At 36.2% G+C, this 16,429-nt stretch overlaps 1 protein-coding gene across 1 annotated transcript; it reads left to right on the top strand.

Moving 5' to 3' along the window:
• Positions 1-6,658: 6,658 nt before the first annotated feature.
• LOC125365006 (extensin-like) lies at positions 6,659-13,415 on the top strand. Its single transcript, XM_048364861.1, has 2 exons — positions 6,659-6,712; positions 12,822-13,415. The coding sequence occupies exons 1-2, from the start codon at positions 6,659-6,661 to the stop codon at positions 13,413-13,415; spliced, it is 648 nt and encodes a 215-aa protein (XP_048220818.1).
• Positions 13,416-16,429: the final 3,014 nt, after the last annotated feature.

The following is a 16,429-nucleotide window of genomic DNA, read 5'->3' as shown; positions in this document are numbered from 1 at the left end:
GATGCTGATCATTTCTTTATTCCCGATAATATGTAAAATTTTTCAAATACAGCTTGATTTATGCATTCGGCCGCACGAGTGTTGACCTCTTTTTTATTCCTCTATACGTGACCAACCCCATTCTCAACTCCTTCATTCCATAAGATAATATTGTAACACAGATTTTGTGACCAAAAGAAATTATGAAACTTGTAAATTCTTCTTTCGATATAGAACACTGGTGTATTTAACAAAATCATTATACGTTATATATAACTATTTGAATTAAATTTCATATGCATAATGGTACTATATATAACTAATGATCATTCATATAAAATGCAATTGCATATGCCAAACATTTGTCCCTCTAAATATGAAAATAGCTGGTTCCCAAATCTTCCAGTTTTATATACTCAAATATCTTATATAAAACTACATATATACATATATATTTATATTCATAAGGCATGATGATGCATGCATATGGTCCTAGCACTGTGGAGGCTGAAACAGAATCATCAGTTAAAGGACAGCCTGGGCTGCAGAGCTAGTTTGAGGACAAGTCCGGCTAAATGAGATGCTGTCAAACTGCAGAGCTTCTGCAGGGCAAAGGACATAGCTCGCAAGATAAACAGAAAGCCCACATTGGGAAAAGATCTTTACCGACCATACAATGGACAAAGGCCTCATATCTAAAATATATGCAGAACTAAAAAAATTAAATTCCTCCAAAACAAAACTGCAAAGAACCAATAGCCCCCTCATCAAGTGGGCTAGAGACTTAAAAAGAGACTTCTCTGATGAGGAAATGAGAATGGCCAAGAGACATGTGAAAAAGTGCTCTACATCACTGGCCATAAAAGAAATGCAAATCAAAACAACATTGAGATTCCACCTCACCCCAGTAAGAATGTCCTATATCAAGAAAACTAACAATAACAACTGTTGGAGGGGATGTGGCCAAAAGGGAACTCTACTTCATTGTTGGTGGGAATGTAAACTGGTTCAGCCACTCTTGGCAAGCGGTATGGGAATTCCGCAGAAGCTAAGCATAGAGCTCCCCTATGACCCAGCAGCCCCACTTGGGGGCATCTACTCAAAAGAACACAAGCAAGAACACACTAAAGCCACCAGCACAACAATGTTCATCGCAGCACAATTTGTCATAGCTAAAATACGGAACCAACCCAGATGCCCCTCAGTAGACGAATGGATCAGGAAAATGTGGTACATATACAGAATGGAATTTTATGCCTCTATCAGAAAGAATGACATTGCCCCATTCATAAGGAAATGGAAGGACTTGGAAAAAATTATACTAAGGGAAGTGTGCCAGACCCAGAGAAACATGGACTCTATGGTCTCCCTCATAGGGAATAATTAGCACAGGTTTAAGCTAGTCACAGCAGAGGATCACAAGAGCCTAACAGCTATGCCCTTATGAACACATAAGATGATGTTAAGTGAAATGAAGTCCATGTTATGGAAACGACTGTTATATCACGGTTGTAATTACTTTCAACATGCCATGTGAAACCGTAGCTTCTATTGTTGATGATCCTCTTGTATCTCCTTCCTGTGGTTGTACCTGCACTATCACTGTTTCGCATCTGAGTACCCTGTATACTGTATATACTGGTATTAGAACTAGGGAAGTGAAAGGGAATATCAAAATCGAGAGACAAAGGATAAAAAGACAGACGACTCCAAAAGCAATACTTGCAAAACCATTTGGTGTAAATCAAATGAACAACTCATGGGGGGAGAGGGCAGGGGGGAGGGGGGAATGAGAGAGGAGGTAACAAACAGTACAAGAAATGTATCCAAGGGTAAAAAAAAAAGACAAACAACTACAAAAGCAATACTTGCAAAACTGTTTGGTGTAAGTGAACTGAACACCTGGGGGGGGGGGGCGGAAGGGAAAGGGGGAGGAGGAAGGCGGGTATGAGGGACAGGGTAACAAACAGTACAAGAAATGTATCCATTGCCTAACGTATGAAACTGTAACCTCTCTGTACATCAGTTTGATAATAAAAATTTGAAAAAAAAAAAGAAATGTATCCAAGGCCTAACGTATAAAACTATAACCTCTCTGTACATCACTTTGACAGTAAATAAGAAAAAATAAAAATACAATGAGTTGCTGACTCAAGATAAATAAGATAACATATTTGTATATACATCTTCCTATATAAATCATCTCTAGACTCATAATACTACCTAATACAAAGTAAATGCTATGCAAATAGCTATAGTACTTTAAGAATAATAACAAAAAAGAATGTCTGTATATTTTAAGTAAAGATACAATTTTTTCTGAGTATTTCCAGTCCCCAGTGTCAGAACCCATGAATGTAAAACCTGCCTGATTGTAAAGGTATGACTGTATATAAAATTACAACCATGATAAAAGCTGGGACAAAGAGAGGTGAATGCATTTCTACCCTCAAAGAGATTATAGTATAGTAAGATATACATTCAGCAACCATAGGAAGAAAAATGTAAAATGTAATATATGTAATATGTTCTATAAAATATACCTCTGTAATTGTCTCCTTTTCCCTTCCCTCCTCCACTCACTGTTTTTCCTCAGATAGTCTCTTTTTTTTACACTGACATCATATTATTATCTTTTTGTTTTAGGTCTACATAAAATATAATGTAATATATATATAATATACATATAATATATATAAAGATATCAATTATGCAAGTGTATATATACTTTATATGTATAAAGGTAGACAATTATAGAAGTACATTACATATAATATACATCATACATTATATAAAATATATAATGTAATGAAATATATAGTATACATAAAGGTAGCATAATGAAACTCACCAAAACCTATTTAAAAAATTGAAAAGGAGGAAGGAGAGAGGTCAAGAAAAAGTAATGTAAATTTCTTCAACATATTTATGCATATTGTAAATAACATATTGAGCCTACAATGCTAAGGATCTGGTGGGAAAAGGCTATTTCATTGGCAACATTTATACCAAGTGCCAGAACCTGTATTCTTCAACATGTTTTTCTTATATTCTCCTATTTGTGGTTTTCTATAGCTTTTTGTGAATAAATTTTTAAGTGTAGAAAGAGAAGAAAGAAAAGAGAGACACTAAAGTACCTTTATAACTTCAGAATCTTCCTTGGTCTTTATTGGATAATCATGGCTAGTATATAATAAAAAGCATAGAGTGGAGGCTAAAATAGGGAAGCAAACATATATAACTTTCACACCTCTACAAACAGATGTATTGGAGAAAAAATTCTCTCTCTAATTTCTGTGTGTGTGTGTGTGTGTGTGTGTGTGTGTGTGTGTGTGTGTGTGTGTGTGTGTCTGGTCTTGGGGCTTGAACTCTGGCCCCTGGGCACTGTCCTTGAACTTTTTTGCTCAAGGTTAGTGTTCTACCACTTGAGCCACAGCTCCACTTCTGGTGGTTAATTGGATATAAGAGTATCACAGACTCCTGCTTGGACTGGCTTTGAACTGCTATCTTCAGGTCTCAGCCTCCTGAGTAGCTAGGATTATATACATGAGACCCAGCACCTGGCTATCTGTAATAATCTTATCCATTAACAAGAGTAACATTATACCAGTAATTTGAATTTCCTGTAGCAAAATGAAATTGTTACTTTAAATATTGTATAAGAAAGGAACTAGTCCAGATTTTTTTAATATATTTTATTGTTATTGTAGAAGTAATGTACAGAGTGCTTGCAATTGCATAAGTGAGTTCATTTCTTTTTAAATCACATTTTGTAAGCCAGGTTTTAAATAAAGTTTCTCTTGAGTAATGGATTTTGTTTTCCAAAGAAGTGTGCTTCCCCTCTTCTAATACTCTAGTCTTTTGTAGCTATGACCCATGAAAAATTGTTTCAATTTTGACAACATTAATCCTTAAATCCTTTACAACCAATGATCCATTACAACTATAAATCACTTTAAAACACTTGACTAACAGTATATCATCAGACTATCAAAACAATTTGCAGTACCAAGAAGGAGGAAAAATTATTTATGTATTTCATAAAGGCATGTTACTAGAAAAGGAATAATTCAGGTCATTCAGCATTTTCTTTTATTTTTATTGTTAAAATGATGTACAGAGGAGTTACAGTTGCATAGCTCAAGTAATAGTACATTTCTTTTTGAACAGTACATATTCAGTATTAACACAGATTTTTTTTTCTAAATCATACAAAGGCACACCAACAGAATTGTGCAAAACATAATCAGAAAACTAACAGTTGCACATGATTTACTAGTTGTCAACTTGTCATTGACCAAACAGCAAGGCAAAGGAAATACAGTTGTTTCAGATCAACGTGGTAGACCCAGGCCTATAATTCCAGCACTCTGAAGGTAGAGAAAAGAGAATTGGGATTTCACAGCCAGCTTGGGCTACCTCGATAGCTAAGAAAACTTGGTAGCTCAAGATCAATTCCAATTGTTAAGAGGGGTTTTTTTCTGAACAAAATTATGTTTTACCTCTTAATATTCCCCCCACTACATACTTTTTAAATTGAGTAAAGAAAACAATTCCAATTGGGAAATTGATATTTACTAATAACAAGGATCCAAGTCTTCTATTTTCCTCTCATTTATTCTCTAGAACAGTCATAGGAAGGAGAATTTTTACCATCTTACTTTGTAGTTGACAATGTGGAGACATAATGTGATAAAGTTCTGGCCATGTGAAATATAGTTAATGCAATTTCAACACAGAATATCTGATTTGAATATTGTACTCCAGCAGCCTACATGTTTCTGAAATACTTCCTTCTAGACAGTGACTAGACCACGCTTCCACGGATGAAGTGCCAAACTGGCAACCACAACGATCACTTGTTTCAGTAAAGATTATCAATACCGTTTACCTTCTCTCAATCTTTCTCCTAACTCCAATAGGAATCCAGACAGCAGTATTTAAGAAAGCGCACTTTTCTGTACAAGTCCTTCTGGAACAGAAACTGTGGCTAGCTCCACAGAGTATTTGTGGAGTAAGATTAGGCAGCAGGTTATCTGCTCCAAAGGAGAATCTTCTGCTAAGGTAAGTTCTTAGAAATCTAAATATAATGATCTTGGCTTTGTGATTCTAACCTTTTCTCATGTTCTTAAGCATATCATTCTCATGGCTTTCAACAGAAATAATAATGACTAACAATTCCAGGTATACCTTTAGGAAAAACAAATGTTAGAGGTAATTCCTGCTAAATGTTTGGTTTTTAATTTTTAAAAATAATGTCAAAAGTTATATTTATCTCACCATTATCATCTCCATCTAAGTCTATGATCTACTGACTTTTATTTTAATGGTATCTAGAGTTAATTATGAGCACGGAATGTCATGAAGGAAAATGTATGTTTCTGTTGTCCTTATTTGACTTAGATTACTTGCGTGTTTTCAATATGCTTTTAAGATAGCATCTCAGCCAAAGCAGTTTTCAGGAGGTAACCACAGCGTGCTTACACTTGAAGAGTCATTATCAACCTTCTTTTGTTATGTCACATTCAATGCCTATGGACACGGTGGCTATGACATTGACCATGAACAACCTGTCTACATAATGGTAGTTGACGTTTGTCTTCAAATAATTCAGTTGCCATGTACCTGTGCTATGTTGATGAAAATTATTACCAAATTAAAGCAAAACTTCTTGTTCCTACTTTACACACTGATTGACAATTGTCTTGAGGATCATTTGGAATAAAGGCAGATTCGATAAATATTTCAGTAGACCAATGGTAACGGAAAGAATGCACTGTGAGCAATTCTATTCCCTTCAGTTAGTTGTAACAATATAATATTAAGAAAATAATCACAGCCTGCAGTTATGTTTAACCATAGCTCAGTCACATTGACAATAGCCAGGTACAAATCTACAGACATGTATAAGTTTGGCAAATTTTAAGCAAACACACCGACAGTACACATGCAAAACAAGTTATTTCCTTTCAAAGTAGTCATTGCCAGAGGCAATAAAAATTCTTCAAAACTGAGCCAGGCGCTGGTGGCTTACACTTTTAATCAGTCCTAGCTACTCAGGAGGCTGAAATCTGAGGACACGAGTTCAAAGCTAGCCTCAGCAAGAAATTCCATTACAGTCTTATCCCTAAGTAACAACACCAAAAACCAGAAGTGGAGCTGTGACTCAAGTGGTAAAAGTGCCTTGAGCAGAAAAGCTCAAGGGCAGTCCCAGGCCCTGAGTTCAAGTCCCAGGATTGTCATATACACACCAAAAAGAAAAATGAATAGATTTTTTTAATTGTCAAAATATACTTCCAACAATTACCTCAGAGTTATTTTTCATAAAATAAAGCATATCACAAACAAAACAGCATTGATGTAGGCATACAATTTCTCAAAAATGTCAAGCACATCTTTGAAGGCGAACAGTGCTGTGCTGTTTCTTCATCATCTTACAGAGATAGTATTTAAATCCCATTAAATTTTCATTTTAAATAAAAATGTTGAAAGACTGGAGGTGAGGGCTCCGTTGGTAGAACACCAGCCAAGGAGCAAAAAGCATTACAAACTGAGTTCAAGTCTATCTTGGGCCTCAAAAAAATTTTTTTGAAACTTAATTTTCAGAGAAATAACTTTGGAAAATTTGACTAACCATTAACAATCAATCACCACTGTCTTTCAGGTATAACATTAAAGAATGAAAAGCTTCACTTGCCTCTTGGGCCTTTTGGCTCTTATTTCATGTTTTACGGTAAGTTTCCTCAGTCCCAAATATCCTTGATTTATTTCTTCCTAATTATAAACTCAAAGAAGGTTTGTCTTTACATAAAAATGCAATTTCAAGCTGCTGATCATGGTGGTCTTCTTTTCATTTTCCTTCTCTCATTTGTCTGTGACTACTCATCTGAGCGGTGATTAGTGTTATGAAGGAACAATAGGGAGTATTGAGGAAGACAGGAGGACAGGTAACATTTGGAGACGTTCTCTCTTATCTGGGGGGCGGGGGGAAGAGGAATTCAGGTTTCTCCAATTCCTGCACTTACACTCATATCCACTATTAAAAAAAATACTCTCAAACTGTGGAACGTTGACAACTACCTTGTATGATCAAAGATACTAATCACAAAAGAATAGCCATTCTAGATCTGATTGCTATTAACAATGCTAGACACTCCATGTCGACCTACTAATCCCACACTGAAACTATACTAGCCTGAAACACAGCACATGAAAAATGAATCAAGATGATGAAAAACTAAATTATAAAGGTAGTATTTTATGCAAATGTATGTGACATCATCAAATAAAGAATTGGCAAGAGAGATGTAGGATTTCGCTCCATTTGCATTTTAATATTCAAAATCAATAGCATCCTAAGCAAATTGTTCACAAATCTGTAAAAAATAATTCTGCTCAGGAATTTATAAGCAACTTAACTGGAAATGGGAAGTGGGCATTTATAACTCTGGGGCATGTATAGAATGAAGATTGCTTATTGCCTATCACTTGAACTAGTCACACCAGTACTTTTTATCTAGTTCTAAACTAATTCTTTGAGCTAATAATGGACGGCAAGTGAAATATGTTCTCTTCCTGAAGACTTATTTCTAAACTAATTAAAACCAAAATTCACTGATGCACTTCAGAAAAGTTTGACATTTTCCCGACTGATAAGCTCATTATTAACTGATTACTGATTAAATCAACCTTTGCACAATTATACTTTTTCATAAGCTAGATTGGTAACAAAAGGATCATGATAAATGCATTTTAGATATAATGTGTACTAAAACTGAAATTAGTAGGTATCAAAGAAGAAAAGAAAAAACAAATCACACTTTAAAAGACTGCTCTGAGAAAGCATATTAATAGATAGAATTTTGAATCATCCATCTTCTTTCAGGAAGTTCAAGGCGGATAGAATACTCAAAAGCATTAAACATCACCTGACCTTAAAGCTAGTTTTGACACTGTGACTCTTCAGATTTGAGAAAAAAAAATCCTTTCATTTGTTTAAAGATTCTAACCATTACACATAGGCTTAATGAATGCCTAAAAAAGTATTCAAACAGCAAAGTAATTTAGCATTTCTAAATAATTCCTCTCAGAATTATTTCCTTAACTACTCATTAAATTTATCTATTAAATAGGTTTTGGCCCCTATAAGTAATAAGCTCACATAGTGATAATAGTGATAGTAAAAGCTACCACTTAAGGTAAGTATATTACAAAAATACATTACATAAACCTTTCAACAATCCAATGTGGTACTTAACAAATAATCGGAATTAATAAATTGTTAACAAAATTTTTTAAAACTCAAAATATCCAGTTCATTATTTTGTTTTTGATAAGCCAATCCTCTCTAAAAGAATTAGCCCCAAATTCAAACCTAAAAAAGGAAGATATTTGCATTTTTTTTCCTCTTGTTCTTTATGGCAGTAGTAGAATGTGAACACGGCGTTTGTACTTGCCACGCGAGTCATACCTCCAGCAGTTTTTGCTTTAGCCACCTTTCAAATGGTCCCATGCTTTTTAACCAGGGCGCCAGTCAGCCCACAAGCTGCTGCAGGTTTGACTGTAGACATGGCTTTCAACTGCTATCCCCCGTTCTCTGTCTCCCAAGGAGGACCCCCCTACTTGGAGCCATCAAATAACCCAGCCAACTCAGTCCATAGTCACATCATTTTCATAAAGTTATAGAGTTCACTACAATTTGGCCTGTGAAAAATGTCAGTTATTTGTGTGCTGGATTCAAAAGATTGTTAGTTGGGCACCGGTAGTTCAAGCCTGTAATCCCAGCTAATCTGGAGGCTGAGAGCTGAGGATCACAGCTTAAAGCCAACCCCAGCAGGAAAGCCCTAGACTTCTATCTCCAATTAATCACCAGTAAACCAGAAGTGGGGCCACTATGGCTCAATGTGGTAGAGCAGAAGAGCTCAGGGACAGCGCCCAGGCCTTTAGTTCAAGCCCCATGACAACACCATAAATGAAAACAAACAAAAAAAAAAAACAGCATTGGTAGGAATAAGGAAGTGGTAAACTAGAGAGTCTAGTGTGTCTAGGAACTGAAAGAGATCATCTAGTGATGATTACAGGCATACACTTGAGAAAGGGATCTTTTAATAGAGGATACGTTAATTAATTACAGTCTAAAAAGATCCAGAGATTTAGAAAGAGATCTGAGGTACAAGTGAAAAATGATAATTAGGAGGAGAGGTGTAGACAGAATATAAGCAAAAAGAGAAGTATAGACAGTATAAGCAAAGAAGCTGCTCTTAGGAAGAGGGAGACAAGTGCATGTCTGTGAATTTGATGTGTGTGTGTGTGTGTGTGTGTGTGTGTGTGTATGTGAAAAGTTGTCAAAGTAATGTGAGATCAACAAAGTCACCTCACTACTGGAGAAGAAATGGAAATTGTAGAAAGGTATAGCTGTGGAGAAGACAGCCTCATGAAAAATTAGCGAAGAATGAGAAAGGATTTAATAGAGCTGAGACACAAGATAAAGATATATTGGGAGGTTATGTCTCCCACTAGATTCTAGACTCATGAAAGGAAAGTCTCATGTCTTCAGTGTGTTTCTTTAGCCCCTAGAAAATTCTGTTGCCTGTAACAGTTTTCTAATAAATAGCTACATATTTAATTACTTTCACTGCACTTTCAGAGTTAGATTTGCTAAGAACAGCTATCTGGTAAGTTTCACTTTTTATTCTGTATTATGCAGGTACACAATAAAGTAATAGGTTTAGAAGTACTCAGTGAAGTACTTATTTAAGTGGGTAAATGTATTGCTTAAACACTAGGGGATTGCTCTTTTGCTGTTTAAATCAAGAATTTTTCTGATTCTTCTGTCCTCATTAAGAACATAACTGTGTAGTTGAAACTAAATTGTTTTTGTAATGTATGTTATTGTGTGATATGGTTTTTTTGCCCCTGTCTCCAATATTAAACCTAATTTTCCTAATTTAAAAAATGCAACTCTCAGGCTGGGAATATGGCCTAGTGCTAGAGTGCTCACCTAACATGCATGAAACCCTGGGTTCCATTCCTCAGCACCAAACCAACTGAACAACTTATGGGGGGAGAAGGAAAGGAAGAGGGGGGAGAGGGGGATGAGGGAGGAGGTAACAAACAGTACAAGAAATGTACCCAAGGCCTAACGTATGAAACTGTAACCACTCTGTACATGACTTTGGCAATAAATAAGAAAAAAAAATTCCTCAGCACCACATATATAGAAAAAGCCATAAATGAGCACTGCGGCTCAAGTGGTAGAGTGCTAGCTTTGAGCAAGAAAGAAGCCAGGGACAGTGCTCAGGCCCTGAGACCAAGGCCCATGACTGGCAAACACACACACACACACACACACACACACACACACACACACACACAAAACAATTCTCATCACTAAATCACAGTCAATGTCCAAAACACCTCATTGTCTGTTTTGTTTGTTATTGTCAGTTTTTCCTCACAATGTCACGAGGTAATTATTTCAGAAGAATAAAAGCTTGGAGCGTGGTCCCTTTATTATAATAGGAGTGATTACCCCTATCTAAAGCCTGTAGATCACAGAGCAGTACTGTCACCTTTATCACATACTTAGTATTATTCCAAGTTCCCAAATGCCTAGAAGGAAAAGTTTTCTATCCCTTCTTTTCTATAATTAACTTTCTTACTAAAAATATATATTTAAGTATTTTTCTCATATTTTATTAGCATCAATTAATTGTACCAGGAGGTTTCATTTTGATATGCATATAATGGACCTTGTTTTGTGGTATGTTCTGGGCAATATTTCATGTATTGATGAAGAAACTGCAGATTCAACAATCGTTAGATGAAATGCTTTTCATTAGGCAGAATGTGATCTACAGTATAGTTTCGCTGATGTTGCATTGTTTATTTTCTCTCTGGATGACCTGCCCAGTGATGAAAGCTGAGCATTGAAGAATTATACTATACTTTTATTAGATACTATCTCCTTTTACATCTAGGCACTTTTCATAAAATTGGTTATGCTGGGATTATGTATATTTTTACAAGTATATCTTCCTATAGAATTATTTCTTGATCATTATAAAATGAACTCATATCTTTCTACATAGTTCTTTATTTTTATTCAGCTTATGTTTGTAACTATGTACATTTGCATATAATAGTTATGGATCCTTTTAATTTCATCCTAGGTGTCTTTACTGTCTTTTCTTGTAGGTATATCCACTCAGTCGATTTGTATCTTTCAATTTAGGAATTTACTCCATTTAATGTCAATTTATTATGAGTAAGGATTTATTCTTGCTAATTGTTAAATTTCTTCTATTTCTCTTCCTTATGTTTTGTTCTATTCTTCTTCATCTTTATGCTTCAGTAGTTCATTTTTAATGATTTTTTTATTATTTTCTACTTCTCTTTTGTACCTCTGCAATTCAGTGGGATACATGCTCATATATTTTTTTTTCACAGTTTTTCTTTTTTCATGCTCATATATTTTATAGTGATGCTAGCTATATTTTCATTGAAGACGTAGGATTCCCTTAAACTTCATTTGTAAAACCAATGTAGTGGTAATGAAGTCCTTTAGTTTTTGCTTTTCCTAAAGCTCATTATTTCTCCTTCACTTCTGAAGGATATTTTTTCTGGAAATAATCTTGGTTGACAATAATTTCCTTTCATAATTTTAAATAAGTCAATTCCCTCCCATTCCATAAAATTTCTGTGGAAAACTACTGTTTATCTAGTGAGAGTTCTCTTAAATAAGACTTGGCCTTTTTTGTCTTAGCTTCATTTTGTCTTATACACTTGAAAGTTTGACTTTAATATCCCTCAATCAGGATCAGTTTTTATGGCCATGTCTATTTAGGGTCCTATAGGCCTCTTATAGGTACATTTCTTGTTCAACATTTGGACAGTTTTCAATTATTACTTCATTAAAATAAATCACATGCAGAGAGACAAATGCCACATGTTTTCTTTCACATATATGGTTCTTAAGTCAGAATATATATTGTGAATGTAAATGTTGGAAAGATCATGGAGACAGTATATTGGTATATAAAGGTATGCAATAGGTACCAAAATATAACTGTAAAGAAGAAATAAGTACTCCTGGGCTGAGAGCACATATCAAAAGCACTATATTAAGAGCACTTCTCTAGTAAGACTAAGGCCCTGAGTTTGAATCCCCATAGTATCTAGAAAAAAAAGCAATGAGTTCTAGCATACTAATGGCTAATGGATGACTATAGCTCATTTTTTATGAATAACTAAAAGAAAGCAGAGCTTTTTATTTTCCAAATGCAAAGTTGTGCACCCTGGTTTGATCAGTGCACATTATACTGGTGCATAAAGATATCATACGACACCTTCTCAACATGTTAATGAAAAATAGGGTCTATGTAGGGTAGAACATGACAATTTGGGTCTTTAACTATAACTACTCAAGATATAGCCAGATATTTAGCAAGGCCACATCTATAAAAACAAGCCAAGCATGGTAGTTCATGCAACCGGAGAGAAAGAGGAAGGAGGACTTCAGTGTGAAGCTGACCTAAGCCAAAGGTTTGAGACTGTCAGAAACAAACTAAAATAGAAATGTCCAGGGACGTGGCTCAAGTGATAGTCTTCAATCCTTAGTACTACCGAAACCAAACACAAAATAACAAAGCTTAAGATGAAGACATGACCTCCCTACGGTGATCATTAGATACTGCATCCATACATGGAATTATCACACTTTACAAATTTATATAATTAAAATCAATTTAAAATACCTTCACAAAAAGTACATCTACCAGCGTTTGGACTTTGGATGCTAACCTTCAGAAGCTTTATTTTCTGTTTTCTTTCTATCTCCACAGCCAATTGCGAGTCATAGAGGCTACCGGAGATTCTATGACTCCAACTCGCAGGAAGAACTTGATCACCACTCCGAGAAACCATGGCACCCGGAAGGCCGTCCCGCTCCTCCTCCTCCCAATTACCCTTTCATGCCAGGGCAGGTTGAACAATTTCATCCACCTCCCCATTATCCAGGCTCTATGTCTTCTCAATATATTAAAAACCCTTGGAATCGATGGTGGGGACACATTCCTCATTATCCCAAGCGACCTAAGAAAATGCCTTGCGTTCCAAGACATCCTTTACCAAGACCCCCATCCCCTCCTGTTGCTGTACCCCCTTCCCCTAGTCCCACACCTGAAATACCCACAACCACCCCAACCACCACAGCTGTGGCCCCAACTGCCAAAGAAACCACCACAGAATTCCCCACAGTAGCACCTACTTCTTCTTCAACAGTAGCACCTACTTCTCCAACAGTAGAGCCCACCACTCCCACTAAGGCCCCAACCCCTCCAGAGGGCACAACCCCAGTGACAACCAGCCCTGCCTCTGCCGACCTTAGACAGTGGGTGAAGACAGTATTTGATCTTCTATTTGGTGGTTCCCCATAGAGCTCACTCCCTCTACCACTCCAGCACCTACTGGACACAACCCAAATGATAATCAACCCTCACTCCACCCCTGTTCAAGAGAATACAACCATGCCAAATCACAATTTAGTCAATACTTCATGGGAGAAACTAATTAATCTTCTCTTCGTTTGAAGATTTAAAAGAAATGTCATTCTCTAAACTGCCTTTAGCTCTTGGGTGAAATGATGGAATCAACTTATACCTAGCTAGCAAACCAAATAAAATCAACTTGAGCAATAAGATTAATCTGTTGTTGCTACTATGATTTCCACACTACACTATATTTTATCGCCTGTCAAGAACTGATAAATGTCACCTATCAAGAACTGATAAATTGGGCTGGGGATATAGCCTAGTGGCAAGAGTGCCTGCCTCGGATACACGAGGCCCTAGGTTCGATTCCCCAGCACCACATATACAGAAAACGGCCAGAAGCGGCGCTGTGGCTCAAGTGGCAGAGTGCTAGCCTTGAGCAGGAAGAAGCCAGGGACAGTGCTCAGGCCCTGAGTCCAAGGCCCAGGACTGGCCAAAAAAAATAAATAAATAAATAAAAAGAACTGATAAATTGAGTTCTTAGAAGGAAATAGAAGCTTTTTAATTATACATTGCAGGACTAAAGGCTTTAACAATGGATACTGGAATTAAGTTCTCAAGCTGGCCACAGCAGAGCTCTAGAGTGGTTACACTTGGTAGGTCAAACAGAAAATGCAGTCATACCACAGCCTGAGTAAGAATTGGGAAATATGATCTGTTACTGTGCAGTGATACAAAAGCATCCAGAAGAAAGAATGGGATCACTCCCCTACCTCGCTTCTCATCTACTTTATCAGCAAAACCTTACCAAAAGCTCACAGGAAAGGGAACCAATTTGTGAGAATTTGCATGGAAATTCTCCCAGTATACAGAATATCATAGAAAGACAGATGACCAATGAGAAATTATTATCATACCCAACACCACAACTATCCCCACTCAATATCTATGAGAAGTAAATGAGCAAGGAAAAATATGAATACTCCCAACTTCCTACACAGAAGTGTCAAAGATAGGGAAAAAAATAATTAAATAATTTTATTGCTTTCTCTAAGAAGATTAACATATTCTTTGAGTGACTAAGTAATAACAAAGCGAGTCAATAATACAAATTAAAAGAAAGGAAAATATTTAATATATAAAAATAACAGAAATCATACATACATAAAATGTAAAAGATGCCCATAAATATGAAATAAAATATATTTTTGAACTTTAAAGGCATTCTCTTGGATATAGCACAGCCTGTAAATATAAAAAAAGAGAACTAAATTTAAAAAAAACGACATAATATGACTCTCCAGCGATTATCATTCATCAATTTTAACAAATACCCGTGGCCAAAAATAAAATATGCCTACAAACCCAAAGGTCACATTATCTCTCATATTTCTTTAGCGCAGAAATGAGAAAAATGTGCTGAAAAGAACAGAAATACAGTTTTACACTATCTCTCCCACCTCTCACTCACCTCATAACCACAGAAGCATAGTGTGAAGGGAGAGATGCTACACATTTGGGACAGAGCCGGGTAGTGACCAGAGGACTGCCTTGGATGACAGTATCAAGCCTGCTACATTAATACGCAAAACCTATAACCCCAGAATTCACCTTGTTGTTAAGGTACAGCTTCTAGACTTACCTGGCCCCTTAGGCTTCTCCAGTCTAATATTTTAGACTTTCATGGAAGACTAGGTCTCTGACCTACATGATGGCCAGACTGACTTCAGAGCCCATGGTTCCTGAAAGTGCTCAGTAGCATGTCTGTCCTAGAAGAAGCACATTCTCAGCTAGCCTCTGGAGGTACAGGCTCCAGGTGCACCCAAGCAGACTGAATCGACAGGTATAAGGAGATTCTCTAGGCTGAGCTACCTGCTGTCTCAGGCACGAGGCCACCTATCCCAAGGACACAGACTCAGGGACCACACTGTACTATTCTTAGAATCTCTGAAAGGGATGAATATCAAAATATATTCTCAAATACAACTAGTCTTTAAAAAGCTGACATGAATGCCCACTTCTTCAAGTGTGTAGATACCAAAGGACGGCACAGGATCAAGAAAAATTAGTGATGAGATGAAGCAAAATGGAAGATAATATATTCCACTGATGATCTCTCCATAGATACACCGGGTATGAGCCATAACCAGTCCAAGTAAAAGATATGGTGCTTGGCTTTAGTACAGTAAAAATAAAATATACTTTTTTTCCAAGGTGGAAAGATGTTCACATCCCTTCTTCCAAAATCCCAGGTGATAGAGGATAAGAAGATGCCTTCAAGTCATGGAAGAAAGAGTATTAGGTCCATGCTTTAGACTTCAAACCAACACGAAGTTTATATATGAAATTTACTACCAGACAAAGTCCCATAACCCCTACCCTATATCTCTGTACCAGTAGACTAAGATACTGGAATTACAAATCAGGTCGCAAAAGACTTCGGGTATCATACATCTTCTTATTACAAACAGTGGAGTGGGGAGCAAAAACAAGCCAAATCCAAAATAAGTACATTGAAAGTTAATTTAAAAAATAAGAAAATCTACGAGATTTCTAAAGAAGGCTTAATGTTAAGCTTCTAAAAGTATCCCATAAGATAGAAAAGAAAGAAATAATAATAAGCTCATTCTACAAAGCCAATTATTATCCTGATACCAAACCAGATAACATGACAGAAAAATGAAATTACAATTTCCTTGAGGAACAGAGCCACAAAAAAATTCTCAGTAAAATAGTTGCTATCTGAACTCAGTAAACACATTTAAAAGACCATAAACCTTGATTAAGTTTGTTTTATTCCAGAGATGCAAAAAAACAAACCTACATATGTATATAATTACAATAGTACTAGAATCAGACAAAATTGACCTGTGACAACTTTCAATTATATTTCATAATGAAAGCCATAAAGAAACTAGAAGGAACATATGTTAACCCAGTAAAGGCTATATCAGATGAAC

The sequence above is a fragment of the Perognathus longimembris genome, chromosome 16 (assembly GCF_023159225.1).
Source record: "Perognathus longimembris pacificus isolate PPM17 chromosome 16, ASM2315922v1, whole genome shotgun sequence".
In the NCBI taxonomy this organism is placed as follows: domain Eukaryota; kingdom Metazoa; phylum Chordata; class Mammalia; order Rodentia; family Heteromyidae; genus Perognathus; species Perognathus longimembris.
Note: the sequence above shows the minus strand (reverse complement) of the source record. Positions and strands in the feature narration are given on the sequence as shown.